Source organism: Lichenostomus cassidix, unplaced genomic scaffold (genome assembly GCF_008360975.1).
Source record: "Lichenostomus cassidix isolate B80296 unplaced genomic scaffold, HeHo_3.0 HiC_scaffold_34, whole genome shotgun sequence".
Lineage (NCBI taxonomy): Eukaryota > Metazoa > Chordata > Aves > Passeriformes > Meliphagidae > Lichenostomus > Lichenostomus cassidix.
Genome location: NW_028147431.1, coordinates 1,425,149 through 1,439,501, shown reverse-complemented (window position 1 = coordinate 1,439,501; position 14,353 = coordinate 1,425,149). Strand labels below are relative to the sequence as shown.

General features: G+C 30.5%; 1 protein-coding gene across 1 annotated transcript in view; it reads right to left on the bottom strand.

The window, feature by feature from the left end:
• The window catches only part of LOC146423102 (maltase-glucoamylase-like), a 205,763-nt gene that overhangs the window by 66,742 nt on the left and 124,668 nt on the right, over positions 1-14,353 (bottom strand). The window contains exons 32-35 of the mRNA XM_085045072.1: positions 11,244-11,369; positions 10,145-10,273; positions 6,886-6,993; positions 1,829-1,891 (exon numbers count right to left, since the gene is read on the bottom strand). Coding sequence (XP_084901198.1) covers positions 1,829-1,891; positions 6,886-6,993; positions 10,145-10,273; positions 11,244-11,369 — 426 coding nt within the window. The remainder of the gene's footprint in view (positions 1-1,828; positions 1,892-6,885; positions 6,994-10,144; positions 10,274-11,243; positions 11,370-14,353) is intronic.

Genomic DNA, 14,353 nt, shown 5'->3' with positions numbered 1-14,353 from the left:
TATTATATAATATTATATTATATTATATATATTATATTGTATTATATTATGTTATATACATTATATTACATTATATATATTATATTATATTATATTATATTATATTATACCATATTGTATTATTTATTGTAAAAAATTTATAGAAATAACTATTATCGTTATATTTTATTAGTTTATTATTTATTGTATTTGAATGGAATCTTCTGAAATAGAATTTATTAATTTATTGTATTTTATTCATATTTATATCTCTTACACTATATTCTATTGTACTGTATTATATTATATTATATTATATTATTTATTATATAAATTTATTTTATAGAAATAAATATAATTTTTATACTGTATGAATTTGTTGTTTATTATATTTGGATGGAATTTTTAAACAGAATTTATTAATTTATTATCGATTTCATTTTTATTTTTATCCATCTATATCTATATCTAATCTATATATTTATATATTATCATATATTATCATATATTATATTATATTATATTATATTATATTATATTATATTATATTATATTATATTATATTTTTATTATATTTTATTATATTATATTATATTATATTATATTATATTTTATTATATTTTATTACATTTACTATATTTTATTAGTATTTTATTATATTATCCCATACTATGCCATATTATTTATTGTATTTTTATTTTATATAAATAAATATTTTCCTTATATTAATTAATTATTTATTACATTTGAATGGAATTTTTTAAACAGAATTTATTATTTTATTATAGATTTCATTTTATTTTTATCCATCTATATCTACATCTAATCTATATATTTATATATTATATTATATTATATTATATTGTATTTTATTTTATTTTTATTTTATTTTATTTTATTATATTTTATTATATTATATTTTATTTATTTCATTTTATTTTAATTTATTGTATTATATTTTATTATATTTTACTATATTTTATTATATTTTATTATATTTTACTATATTTTATTATATTATCCTATACTATGCGATATTATTTATTGTGTATTTTTATTTTATAGAAATAAATATTTTCCTTATATCAATTCATTATTTATTATATTTGGATGGAATTTTAAACAGAATTTATTAATTTATTATGCAGATTTCATTTTTATTTTTTATCCATCTATATCTATATCTAATCTATATATTTATATATTATATTATATTATATTATATTATATTATATTTTATTTTATTTTATTTTTATTTTATTTTATTTTATTTTATTACTTTATTATATTTTATTATATTTTACTATATTTTATTATATTTTATTATATTTTATTATATTTATTATATTATCCCATACTATGCCATATTATTTATTGTGTATTTTATTTTATAAAAATAAATATTTTCGTTATTTTTAATTAATTATTTATTACATTTGGACGGAATTTTTAAAACCAGAATTAAGTCACGATTTCAAGTTTTCTACAAACAGATCCATTTTTAAAAACCAGTTGACCAATTTTTATAGAAAATTTTTTTTTAAATATAAAATCACTTAAAACAGAAATTGTTAAAAATACGAATCTTTTTTTCCCATCGAATTTTAAATTGAAAACATTATTTCTTCGTAGAAAATTTTAAAAATAATTTAATTTTTTTAAATAGAAATTAATTTTTTCTCTTAAAACTTCCTGATTTGCTGCTTTTTTTTCACTTTCCTGGCAGAACCACTGGGGAATTCCTGGAATAATTTTGAATTTTTCTTGGTTTTTTTTTGCTATTCTGAGACCAAAGTGGGGAAATTCCCAAAATTGACCGAAATTCCCACTTTTCCACCCCAAAACTCACCTCCACCTGGCTGTCCCAGTCCAGGGAGTCATTCACCACCACGTTGGGCAGGTCTGGCCACACCTGGGGGGGAAAATAAATCATTAATTAAAATTGTTAATTAAAATTATTAATTAAAATTATTAAAATTATTAAAATCGTTAATTAAAATTATTAAAATTATTAAAATTGTTAAAATCGTTAAAATTGTTAAAATTGTTAAAATTATTAAAATTATTAAAATTGTTAAAATTATTAAAATTATTTAAATTGTTTAAATTATTAAAATAATTAAAATCATTAAAATCATTAAAATCATTAAAATCATTAAAATCATTAAAATCATTAAAATCATTAAAATTATTAAAATCATTAAAATTATTAAAATCATTAAAATTATTAAAATTTTAAAATTATTAAAATTATTAAAATCATTTAAATAATAAAATCATTAAAATAATTAAAATCATTAAAATCATTAAAATCATTAAAATAATTAAAATCATTAAAATCATTAAAATTTAAAATTATTAAAATTATTAAAATTATTAAAATTATTAAAACTATTAACATTGTTAAAATAATTAAATTAATTAAAATAATTAAAATCATTAAAATCATTAAAATCATTAAAATCATTAAAATCATTTAAAATCATTAAAATCATTTAAAAATAATTTTTAAAAAATCATTAAAATCATTAAAATCATTAAAATTATTAAAATCATTAAAATTATTAAAACTATTAAAATCATTAAAATCATTAAAATTTAAAATTATTAAAACTATTAAAATTATTAAAATAATTAAAATCATTAAAATCATTAAAATAATTAAAATCTTAAAATCATTAAAATTATTAAAATCATTAAAATCATTAAAATCGTTAAAATTATTAAATTGAAAAAATCATTTATATCATTAAAGTCATTTAAAAAAAATCAATAAAAAACATTAAAATAATTTAAAATCATTCAAATAATAAAAATTATGAAAATCATTAAAACTATTAAAATATTTAAAATAATTAAAATCATTAAAAGAATTCAAATAATTAAAATCATTAAAATCATGAAAAAAAAATCATTCAAAATCATTAAAATATTTAAAATCATTTAAATAATTTAAATAATTCAAATAATTCAAATAATACAAATTATTAAAATTATTAAAATTATTAAAATCATTAAAATTATTAAAATCATTAAAATAATTAAAATAATGAGGTGAATCAAATATTCAAATCGAGCTGACTTCATTTGAAATTGGTTAGAATTAAATTTTTTTAATTCCAATGATTTGAAAAGTTAATTTTTTTAATTACAAATTAAGGTTAATATAATTTTTTCATATTCTATTCTACATATTTAGTTAATTTTACTCTTATTTTCAGGTATTTAATTTTTATATTATTCAATCGTAACCTGATATTTTTTATTTATTGAGTTTTTAATGTTTTTATTGACTTAATTTAATCTTATTTAGTTTATCATTTACTTTCTATTGTTTCATTTTTTTAATATTTTTATTCTACTTAATCTCAAACTGATTCATTTTTAAATTTATCTCCTTTACCTGTTTAATTCACATTTTTTAAATTGACTTAATCTCGAACTTATTTTAATTTTTAGTTTCTCTTTTCAATTTAATTTTTTCAATTTTTTCTTTATTTAATCAAAACCAATATTTTCACTATTTCATCATTTCCATATTTTATGTTGAAATTCATTCATATTTTGTATTTTTTTCTTAACTATAACTTAATTTTTTCTGCAATTTCTCCTGTTTATTTTTTATATTTTACGATTCTTTTATCCAAACTTTTAATTTTTTCTTTCTTTATTTTTGCACTTTTTCGCTTCACTTTTTAAAACTTTTTAAAATTTATTTTTAATTTTTATTCTTTTTAATTTTTCTATTTTAATTTTTTATATTTTCTATTTCTTTAACCTAATCTTAATTTTTTTCTCTATATTATTTTTATTTTCTCACTTAATCTTGTTTTGCTTTACAGATGAGATTAAACTTCCTAAAATAATGAAATTTAAAGGTAAATAATGAAATTTAAAGTAAATAATGAAATTGACAGATAAATAATGAGATTTACAGATAAATACCAAATTTACTGATAAATAATGAAATTTACAGATAAATAATCAAATTGACAAATACTGAAATTGACAGATAAATAATCAAATTGACAGATAAATAATGAAATTTACTGATAAATAATTAAATTGACAGATAATGAAATTCATAGATAAATACTGAAATTCAGATAAATAATAAAATTGACAGATAAATACTGAAATTGACACAGAAATAATGAAATTCACAGATAAATACCGAAAATTACAGATAAATACTGAAATTGACAGATAAATAATCAAAGTGATAAATAAATAATGAATTTGACAGATAAATACTGAAATTTACAGATAAATAATGAAATTGATGGATAAACAATCAAATTTACAGAAAAATAATCAAATTGACAGAAAAATAATGAAATTTACAGATAAATAATCAAATTTACAGGTAAATAATGAAATTGACAGAAAATGAATTTGACAGATAAATAATCAAATTCACAGATAAATAATCAAATTGACAGAAAAATAGTGAAATTTACAGATAAATAATGAAATTGACAGATAAATACTGAAATTGACAGATAAATACTGAAATTGACTGATAAATAATCAAATTGACAGATAAATAATGAAATTGACGGATAAATAATCAAATTCACAGATAAATAATCAAATTGACAGATAAATAGTGAAATTCACAGATAAATAATCAAATTTACAGGTAAATAATGGAATTGAGAGATAAATACTGAAATTGGCAGATAATCAAATTGACAGATAAATAATAAAATTTACAGATAAATAATCAAATTCACAGATAAATACTGAAATTCACAGATAAATAATCAAATTGACAGATAAATACTGAAATTGACAGATAAATAATGAAATTTACAGATAAATAATCAAAATTACAGGTAAATAATGAAATTCACAGATAAATAATGAAATTCACAGATAAATAATGGAATTGACAGATAAAGAAGCTGACAGATAAATAATCAAATTGACAGATAAATAATGAAATTTACAGATAAATAATGAAATTTGCAGATAAATAATCAAACTGACAGATAAATAATCAAATTTACAGATAAATAATCAAATTGACAGATAAATACAGAAATTGACAGATAAATAATGAAATTCAGATAAATAATCAAATTTACAGATAAATAGTGAAATTCACAGACCAATAATGAAATTGAGAGATAAATAATCAAATTCACAGATAAATAATCAAATTCACAGATAAATAATCAAATTTACAGATAAATAGTGAAATTCACAGATAAATAATGAAATTCGCAGATAAATAATGAAATCCACAGATAATTAAATTCACAGACAAATAATGAAGTTCACAGATAAATAATCAAATTTTGGGTGGAATAAAGGTGATTTTGGGCGGAATAAAGGGGATTTTGGGTGGAATAAAGGTGATTTTGGGTGGAATAAAGGGGATTTTGGGTGGAATAAAGGTGATTTTGGGTGAAATAAAGGGGATTTTGGGTGGAATAAAGGGGATTTTGGGTGGAATAAAGGGGATTTTGGGTGGAATAAAGGTGATTTCGGGTGGGATAAACGTGATTTTGGGTGGAATAAAGGTGATTTTGGGTGGAATAAAGGTGATTTTGGGCGGAATAAAGGTGATTTTGGGTGGAATAAAGGGGATTTTGGGTGGAATAAAGGTGATTTTGGGTGAAATAAAGGGGATTTTGGGTGGAATAAAGGGGATTTTGGGTGGAATAAAGGGGATTTTGGGTGGAATAAAGGTGATTTCGGGTGGGATAAACGTGATTTTGGGTGGAATAAAGGTGATTTTGGGTGGAATAAAGGTGATTTTGGGCGGAATAAAGGTGATTTTGGGTGGAATAAAGGGGATTTTGGGTGGAATAAAGGTGATTTTGGGCGGAATAAAGGGGATTTTGGGCGGAATAAAGGGGATTTTGGGTGGAATAAAGGTGATTTGGGGTGAAATAAAGGGGATTTTGGGTGGAATAAAGGGGATTTTGGGTGGAATAAAGGGGATTTTGGGTGAAATAAAGGGGATTTTGGGTTGAATAAAGGGGATTTTGGGTGGAATAAAGGTGATTTTGGGTGGAATAAAGGGGATTTTGGGCGAAATAAAGAGGATTTTGGGTGAAATAAAGGGGATTTTGGGTGGAATAAAGGTGATTTTGGGTGGAATAAAGGTGATTTTGGGTGGAATAAAGGGGGTTTTGGGTGGAATAAAGGTGATTTTGGGTGGAATAAAGGGGATTTTGGGTGGAATAAATGTGATTTTGGGTGGAATAAAGGGGATTTTGGGTGGAATAAAGGTGATTTTGGGTGAAATAAAGGGGATTTTGGGTGGAATAAAGGTGATTTTGGGTGGAACAAAGAGGATTTTGGGTGGAATAAAGGTGATTTTGGGTGAAATAAAGGGGATTTTGGGTGGAATAAAGGGGATTTTGGGTGGAATAAAGGGGATTTTGGGCGGAATAAAGGTGATTTTGGGTGGAATAAAAGGGATTTTGTGCGGAATAAAGGGGATTTTGGGTGGCATAAAGGGGATTTTGGGCGGAATAAAGGGGATTTTGGGTAGAAGAAAGGTGATTTTGGGTGGAATAAAGGGGATTTTGGGTGGAATAAAGGGGATTTTGGGTGAAATAAAGGGGATTTTGGGTGGAATAAAGGGGATTTTGGGTGGAATAAAGGGGATTTTGGGTGAAATAAAGGTGATTTTGGGCGGAATAAAGGGGATTTTGGGTGGAATAAAGGGGATTTTGGGCGAAATAAAGGGGATTTTGGGTGAAATAAAGGGGATTTTGGGTGAAATAAAGGTGATTTTGGGTGGAATAAAGGGGATTTTGGGTGAAATAAAGGTGATTTTGGGTGGAATAAAGGGGATTTTGGGTGAAATAAAGGTGATTTTGGGCGGAATAAAGGGGATTTTGGGTGGAATAAAGGGGATTTTGGGTGGGATAAAGGGGATTTTGGGACCTTGGCGAAGAGGATGTCGTCGCTGTCGGGCCAGGTGATGAAGACGCCGCGCTGCACGCCGCGCTCGAACGGCAGGTAGTGCGACTCGTTGGCGGAGATGGCCGGGTCCTGGAATCCACAGGGTTGTTCGTTTTAATCCCAAATTTTGAGTGGTTTTCAGGGTTTGTGTTTGAATATTCCAGTGTTTGAAAATTTGGAGTGTTTTTCCGTATTGTGTTACATTAGATTGTATTATTACAATCTATTCTATTCCATTCTGTTCTATTTCATTCTATTCCATTCTATTCTATTCTATTCCATTCTATTCCATTCTATTCTATTCTATTCTATTCTATTCCATTCTATTCTATTCTATTCCATTCCATTCCACATATTATAAATTATAATTATATATATAATTTTATTTTTTATATATATATTTTTGATATTTCAAAATATTTTGCTACTTCATAGTTTATATTTCATTATGTTTAAATTTTTAATATTTTTCCCTATTATATTATATTAAATCATTCTATTCTATGTATTCTATTCTATTCCTTATATTATATAATATTATAATATGTTTTGATATTTCAAAATATTTTTGATATTTCATATTTTATATTTCATTATGTTTACATTTTTAATATTTTTCCCTATTATATCAGATCATTCTATTCTATTCTATTCTATTCCTTATATTATATATTATAATATTCATTATAATATTATAATATAGTTTTCATATTTCAAAATATTTTCGTTATTTCAAATTTTAATGGCATTATTTTTAAATTTTTAATATTTTCCCCATTATACTATTCTATTCTATTCCATTCCACATATTATAAATTATAATTATATATATAATTTTTATTTTATATATATATTTTTGATATTTCAAAATATTTTTGCTACTTCATAGTTTATATTTCATTATGTTTAAATTTTTAATATTTTCCCTATTATATGATATTAAATCATTCTATTCTATCTGTTCTATTCTATTCTTATATTATATAATATTATAATATTTGATATTTCAAAATATTTTTGATATTTCATATTTTATATTTCTTTATGGTTAATTTTTAATATTTTTCCCTATTATATCAGATCATTCTATTCTATTCCTTATATTATATATTATAATATTCATTATAATATTATAATATAGTTTTCATATTTCAAAATATTTTCGATATTTCAAATTTTAATGGCATTATTTTTAAATTTTTAATATTTTCCCCATTATACTATTCTATTCTATTCTATTCTATTCCATTCTATTCTATTCCATATATTATATATTCTAATATTATAAAATATTTTTGATATTTCAAAATATTTTTGCTATTTCACATTTCAGTATGTCAGTATTTTAAATTTTTAAATATTTTTCCCGATTATATCGTTAGATTACATTGCGCATTATTCTATTCTATTCCATATATTACACATTAAAATATTATAATATGTTTCTGATATTTCAAATTTTAATATGGCAATATTTTAGAATTTTTAGTATTTCTCCCTATTATATTATATCTTTACATTACATTACATTTTATTCTATTCTAGTCTAGTCTATATATTATAGTGTTATGATATATTTTGGGTATTTCAAAATATTTTTGATATTTCATGTTTTAATGTCATTATCCTTAATATTTTTAATATTTTCCCTATTATATTATATTATATTATATTATTACATTAGCTTACATTATATTCCACCCCATTCTATTCTGTTCTATTCTATATATTGTATATTTTATATTATATATTATGTATTATGTATTATATATTATATATTATGTATTATATATTATATATTTATTATATATTATATATTATATATTTGATATTTGATATTTGATATTATGATATTATAAAATGTATCTATTACACTATAACGTAATCTATTGCATTAAATAATCTTCCTCTTATTTATATATTAAATAATCTCCAAACGCAATCTGATCTTCCATTTTTAGCCCCGCCCCCTTCCCCAAGCCCCGCCCCTTGTGGGTGACGTCATCACCAGGATGAGCGCAATGGGTAGCCCATCCTTTAGCCCCTCCCCCTTTCTCTAAGCCACGCCCCCTTTCAGGGATGACATCATCACCGGGATGACATCATCACCGGGATGACATCATCACCAGGGTGACGAAAAACACATCCTGTCCCATAACCCCTCCCCTTTCCCAAGCCCCGCCCCTCCTGATGACGTCACACCAGGGTGAGGATGAATCACATCCCATCCTTCAGCCCCTCCCCTTCCCGTAGCCCCGCCCCTTCCGGGATGACGTCACGCCAGGATGAGGACTCAGCACATCCCATCCTTAAGCCCCACCCCCTTTCTACAAGCCCCACCCCTTTTGGGGATGATGTCATCACTGAGCGCATTCCATCCTTTAGCCCCTCCCCCTTTGTCTAAGCCCCGCCCCCTTTCAGGGATGACGTCACACCAGGAGGAGCACGAAGCGCATTCCAGCCTTTAGCCCCACCCCCTTTCACAAGCCCCGCCCCCTGAGGATGACATCATCACCAGCATGAGGACAAACCACACCCCATCCTCCCCCTCTCCCAAGCCCCGCCCCCGGTATGACGTCACCAGGATGATGACGAATCACAGCCCGTCCTTAAGCCCCTCCCCTTTTCCCCAAGCCCTGCCCCAGTTATGACGTCACCAGGATGACTAATCACAGCCCGTCCTTAAGCCCCGCCCCTCGTTATGATGTCACCAGGATGATGACGAATCGCAGCCCGTCCTTTAGCCCCACCCCCTTTCATTATGACGTCACCAGGATGATGACGAATCGCAGCCCCGCCCCATGATGACGTCACCAGGATGATGACGGATCGCAGCCCCGCCCCTCGTTATGACGTCACCAGGATGATGACGAATCGCAGCCCCGCCCCCTGTCGTTATGACGTCACCAGGATGATGACGAATCGCAGCCCCGCCCCTGTGTGACGTCACCAGGATGATGACGAATCGCAGCCCCGCCCCCTGTTGCTATGACGTCACCAGGATGATGACGAATCGCAGCCCGTCCTTTAGCCCCGCCCCCTGTGTGACGTCACCAGGATGATGACGAATCGCAGCCCCGCCCCCTGTCGTTATGACGTCACCAGGATGATGACGAATCGCAGCCCCGCCCCCTGTCGTTATGACGTCACCAGGATGATGACGAATCGCAGCCCCGCCCCTTTTCGTTATGACGTCACCAGGATGATGACGAATCGCAGCCCCGCCCCATGATGACGTCACCAGGATGATGACGAATCGCAGCCCGGCCGCGCGGATCCGTCCCACCAGCTCCGGCAGTCGCTGGAAGTCGGCGCTGAGCGTGAAATCCAGCTGGCGATCCATGTAGTCGATGTCGGCGTACTGCACGTCCTGCGGGGACAGTGACACCTGTGTGTCACCTGGGGGTCACGTGAGTGTCACCTGAGTCACCTGTGTCACCTGAGTGTCACCTGAGTGTGACCTGTGTGTGTGATGGGGAATGTGACACTGCACGTCCTGCGGGGACAGTGACACCTGGGTCACCTGGGGGTCACCTGAGTGTCACCTGAGTGTCACCTGAGTGTCACCTGGGTGTCACCTGAGTGTCACCTGAGTGTCACCTGTGTCACCTGAGTGTGTGACAGGGAATGTGACACTGCATGTCCTGCGGGGACAGAGTAACACCTGAGTGTCACCTGGGGGTCACCTGAGTCACCTGTGTCACCTGAGTGTGTGACGGGGAATGTGACACTGCACGTCCTGCAGGGACACCAGGGTCACCTGTGTCACCTAGGGGTCCCCTGAGTGTCACCTGAGTGTGTGATAGGGAGTGTGACACTGCACATCCTGCAGGGACACCAGGGTCACCTGAGTGTCACCTGAGTCACCTGAGTGTCACCGGGTGTCACCTGTGTGTCACCTGTGGCACCTGGGTGTCACCTGAGTCACCTGAGTGCCACCTGAGTGTCACCTGAGTCACCTGTGTCACCTCAGTGTCACCTGTGTCACCTGAGTGTCACCTGTGTCACCTGAGTGTCACCAGGGTGTGTGACAGGGAATGTGACACTGCACGTCCTGCGGGGACAGGGGGACACCTGAGTGTCACCTGAGTGTCACCTGAGTCACCTGAGTGTCACCTGGGTGTCACCTGAGTGTCACCTGAGTCACCTGAGTGTCACCTGTGCGTCACCTCAGTGTGTGACAGGGAATGTGCTGAGGATGGGGCGGAAAAATATTTTTGTGTTAAATAAATTGAAATAATATATAAATATTATTGAAATTCCCGCAGAACTCAACCCCAAAGCACCGATTGTTTTTTTCTGGTTTTTCCCCCAAACTTGCCCAATTTGGCAGAACTCACCATGGGGATCTGAGCTCGGCTCATCTCCTGCAGCAGCTGGGCGATCTCGGCGTCGCTCTGGTAGCCATAGCGGCACAGCTGGAAGCCCAGAGCCCAGTAGGGCGGCAGGACGGGGCGACCCACCAGCTGGAATGGGGGAAAAAATGGGGATTTTGGGGAAAAAGGGAGGAAAAAAAGGGGGAAAAGGAGGAAAATCAGGGAAAAAACATCAAAAAACCACCCAAAAAACCCCAAAAACAAACAAAAAAAAAACCCCAAAACCCCCCAAAGAAACCCCAAAAATCCACCCCAAAAAACCCCCAAAAACCACCCCAAGAACCCACCCAAAAAACCAAAAAAAATCCCAAAAAAACCCCAAGAACCCAAGAAACCCCCAAAGAAACCCCAAAAAACCCCCAAAAAACCACCAAAAACCACCCAAAAAACCCCAAAATAACCCCAAAAAACCCCAAAACCACCCCAAAAAAACCACCCAAAAAACCCAAAAAAAAAATCCCCAAAAAAACCCAAGAACCACCCCAAAAAAAACCCAAAAACCTAAACCCCAAACCAAAACAAAAAACCCCAAACCCCCAAAGAAACCCAAAAAAAACCCAAAAACCACCCAAAAACCCACCAAAGAACCCCAAAAAAATCCCAAAAAAACCCCAAGAACCACCACAAAAAAAACCCCAAAAAAACCCCTAAAAAAACCCCAAAAAAACCAAAAAACCCCCAAAGAAACCCCAAAAAACCCAAAAAACCCCCCAAAAAACCCCAAAAACAAACAAAAAAACCCCACAAATTCCCCAAAGAAACCCAAAAAAACCCCAAAAACCACCCAAAAACCCACCAAAAAACCCCAAAAAACCCCCAAAAAACCCCAAAAACCCAAAACCCCAAGAACCACCCCAAAAAACCCTAAAAAACCCCAAAAACCCCCCAAAACCTAAAAACCCCCAAAGAAACCCCAAAAAACCCCCAAAAACCCCAAACCCCAAAAAACCCAAAAACCCCCAAAACCCACCCAAAAAAACCCCAAACCCAAATCCCAAAAATCCCCCAAAACCCACCCAAAAAACCACCCAAAACCCCAAAAATCCCCCAAAACCCACCCAAAAAAACCCCAAAATCCCAAAAACCCCAAAACCCAAAAACCCCAAGAAACCCCCAAAGAAACCCCAAAACCACCCAAAAACCTCCAAAAACCACCCAAAACCCCAAAAAATCCCCAAAAACCCCAAGAACCACCCCAAAAACCCCCAAACCCAAAAAAACCCCAAGAAACCCCCAAAGAAACCCCAAAAACCCCAAAACACCAAAAACCCCAAAACCCCAAAATCCCAAAAACCCAAAACCAAACCCCAAAACCCCAAAACTCAAAAACCCCAAACCCCCAAAACCCAAAACCCCAAATCCCCAAAAACCCCAAAACCCCAAAAAACCCAAAACCCCAAAAACCACAAAACCCCAAAAATCCCAAAAACCAAACCCCCAAACCCAAACCCCAAACCCCCAAACCCCCAAAACCCCAAAACCCCAAAAAACCCAAAACCCCAAAAACCCCAGAAACCCAAAAAGCCCAAAAACCCAAAATCCCAAAAATCCCCCAAAAAACCCAAAACCACCCCAAAACCCACCAAAACCCCAAAAAAATCCCAAAAACCCCCAAAAACCACCCCACCAAAAAAAACCCCAAAAAACCCACCAAAAAAACCCCCAAAAAATCCAAAGAAAGAAGGAAAAATGAACCAAATTAGCCTCAAACAACAACAACAACAAAAAAATCAACTGGAGAAATAAAAGTTGAATTAAGGTGGACTAGAAATAGATATAAAAATAAATGGAGTCAGGAATAAAAAATTAACAGAAATTAAAAAAACAAACAAAGAAATGATCAAAGGAAACAGAAAAAAAAAACCTAAAAAAAAAAGGAAACCGGAAAAAAAAACCCCAAAAAAATAGAAAATTGAAAAAAAAATAACTAAAAAGAGAAGCAGAAAAAAATTAAAGGAACTGGGAAAAAATATCAAAACCAAAATAAGGTACCAGAAAAAAAAACCAAAAAAAAATTAGAAAATTGAAAAAGAAATAAATAACTAAAAAGAGAACCAGAAAAAAATTAAAGGAACTGGGAAAAAAATCAAAACCAAAAAGGGTACCAGAAAAAAAAACCCAAAAAATAGAAAATAGAAAAGAAAAAGAAATAAATAACTAAAAGAGAACCAGAAAATCAAAGGAACTAAAAAATATCAAAACCAAAAAAAGGAAACCAGAAAAAACCAAAAAAAGGAAACCAGAAAAACCAAAAAATAGAAAATAAAAAAAGAAATAAATAACTAAAAAGAGAACCAGAAAAAATATAGGAACTGGGAAAAAATACCAAAACCAAAAAAAGGTACCAGAAAAAAAAAACCAAAAAAAAGGAAAATAGGAAAAAAAAAGAAATAAATAACTAAAAAGAGAACCAGAAAAAAATTAAAGGAACTGGGAAAAAAATATCAAAACCAAGAAAAGGAACCAAAAAAAACCCCAAAAAAATAGAAAATAGAAAAAAAAAAAAAAAACTAAAAAGAGAATCAGAAAAAAATTAAAGGAACCAGGAAAAAAAATCAAAACCAAAAAAAGGTACCAAAAAAAAAACCCAAAAAAAATTAGAAAATTGAAAAAAAAGAAATAAATAACTAAAAGGAGGACCAGAAAAAAATTAAAGGAACTGGAAAAAAATATCAAAACCAAAAAAAGGAACCAGAAAAAAAACCCCAAAAAAAAGGAACAAAAAAACCAACAAAAACCCAGAAAAACTCAAATCTCTTCAAGAACCCCAAATGAAAGAAAAGCCAAAAAACCCCCAAAAAACCCCAAAAAACCCCAAAAAACCCCAAAACCAGAAAGGAAAAATAAACCCAAATGGCCTCAAACAACAAAAAAAACCCACAACTGGAAAAATAAAAAGTGGATTAAAGTGAACTAGAAATAGATGTGAAAATGATAAAATAGAGAAAAGCTCAGGAAAAAAGGAACCAGAAAAAAACCCCAAATTCCCCCAAAATTCCCTATATTAGATTATAATGTATTCATTATAATCTAACTCCTCCCAAATAATAATAATAATAATAATAATAATAATA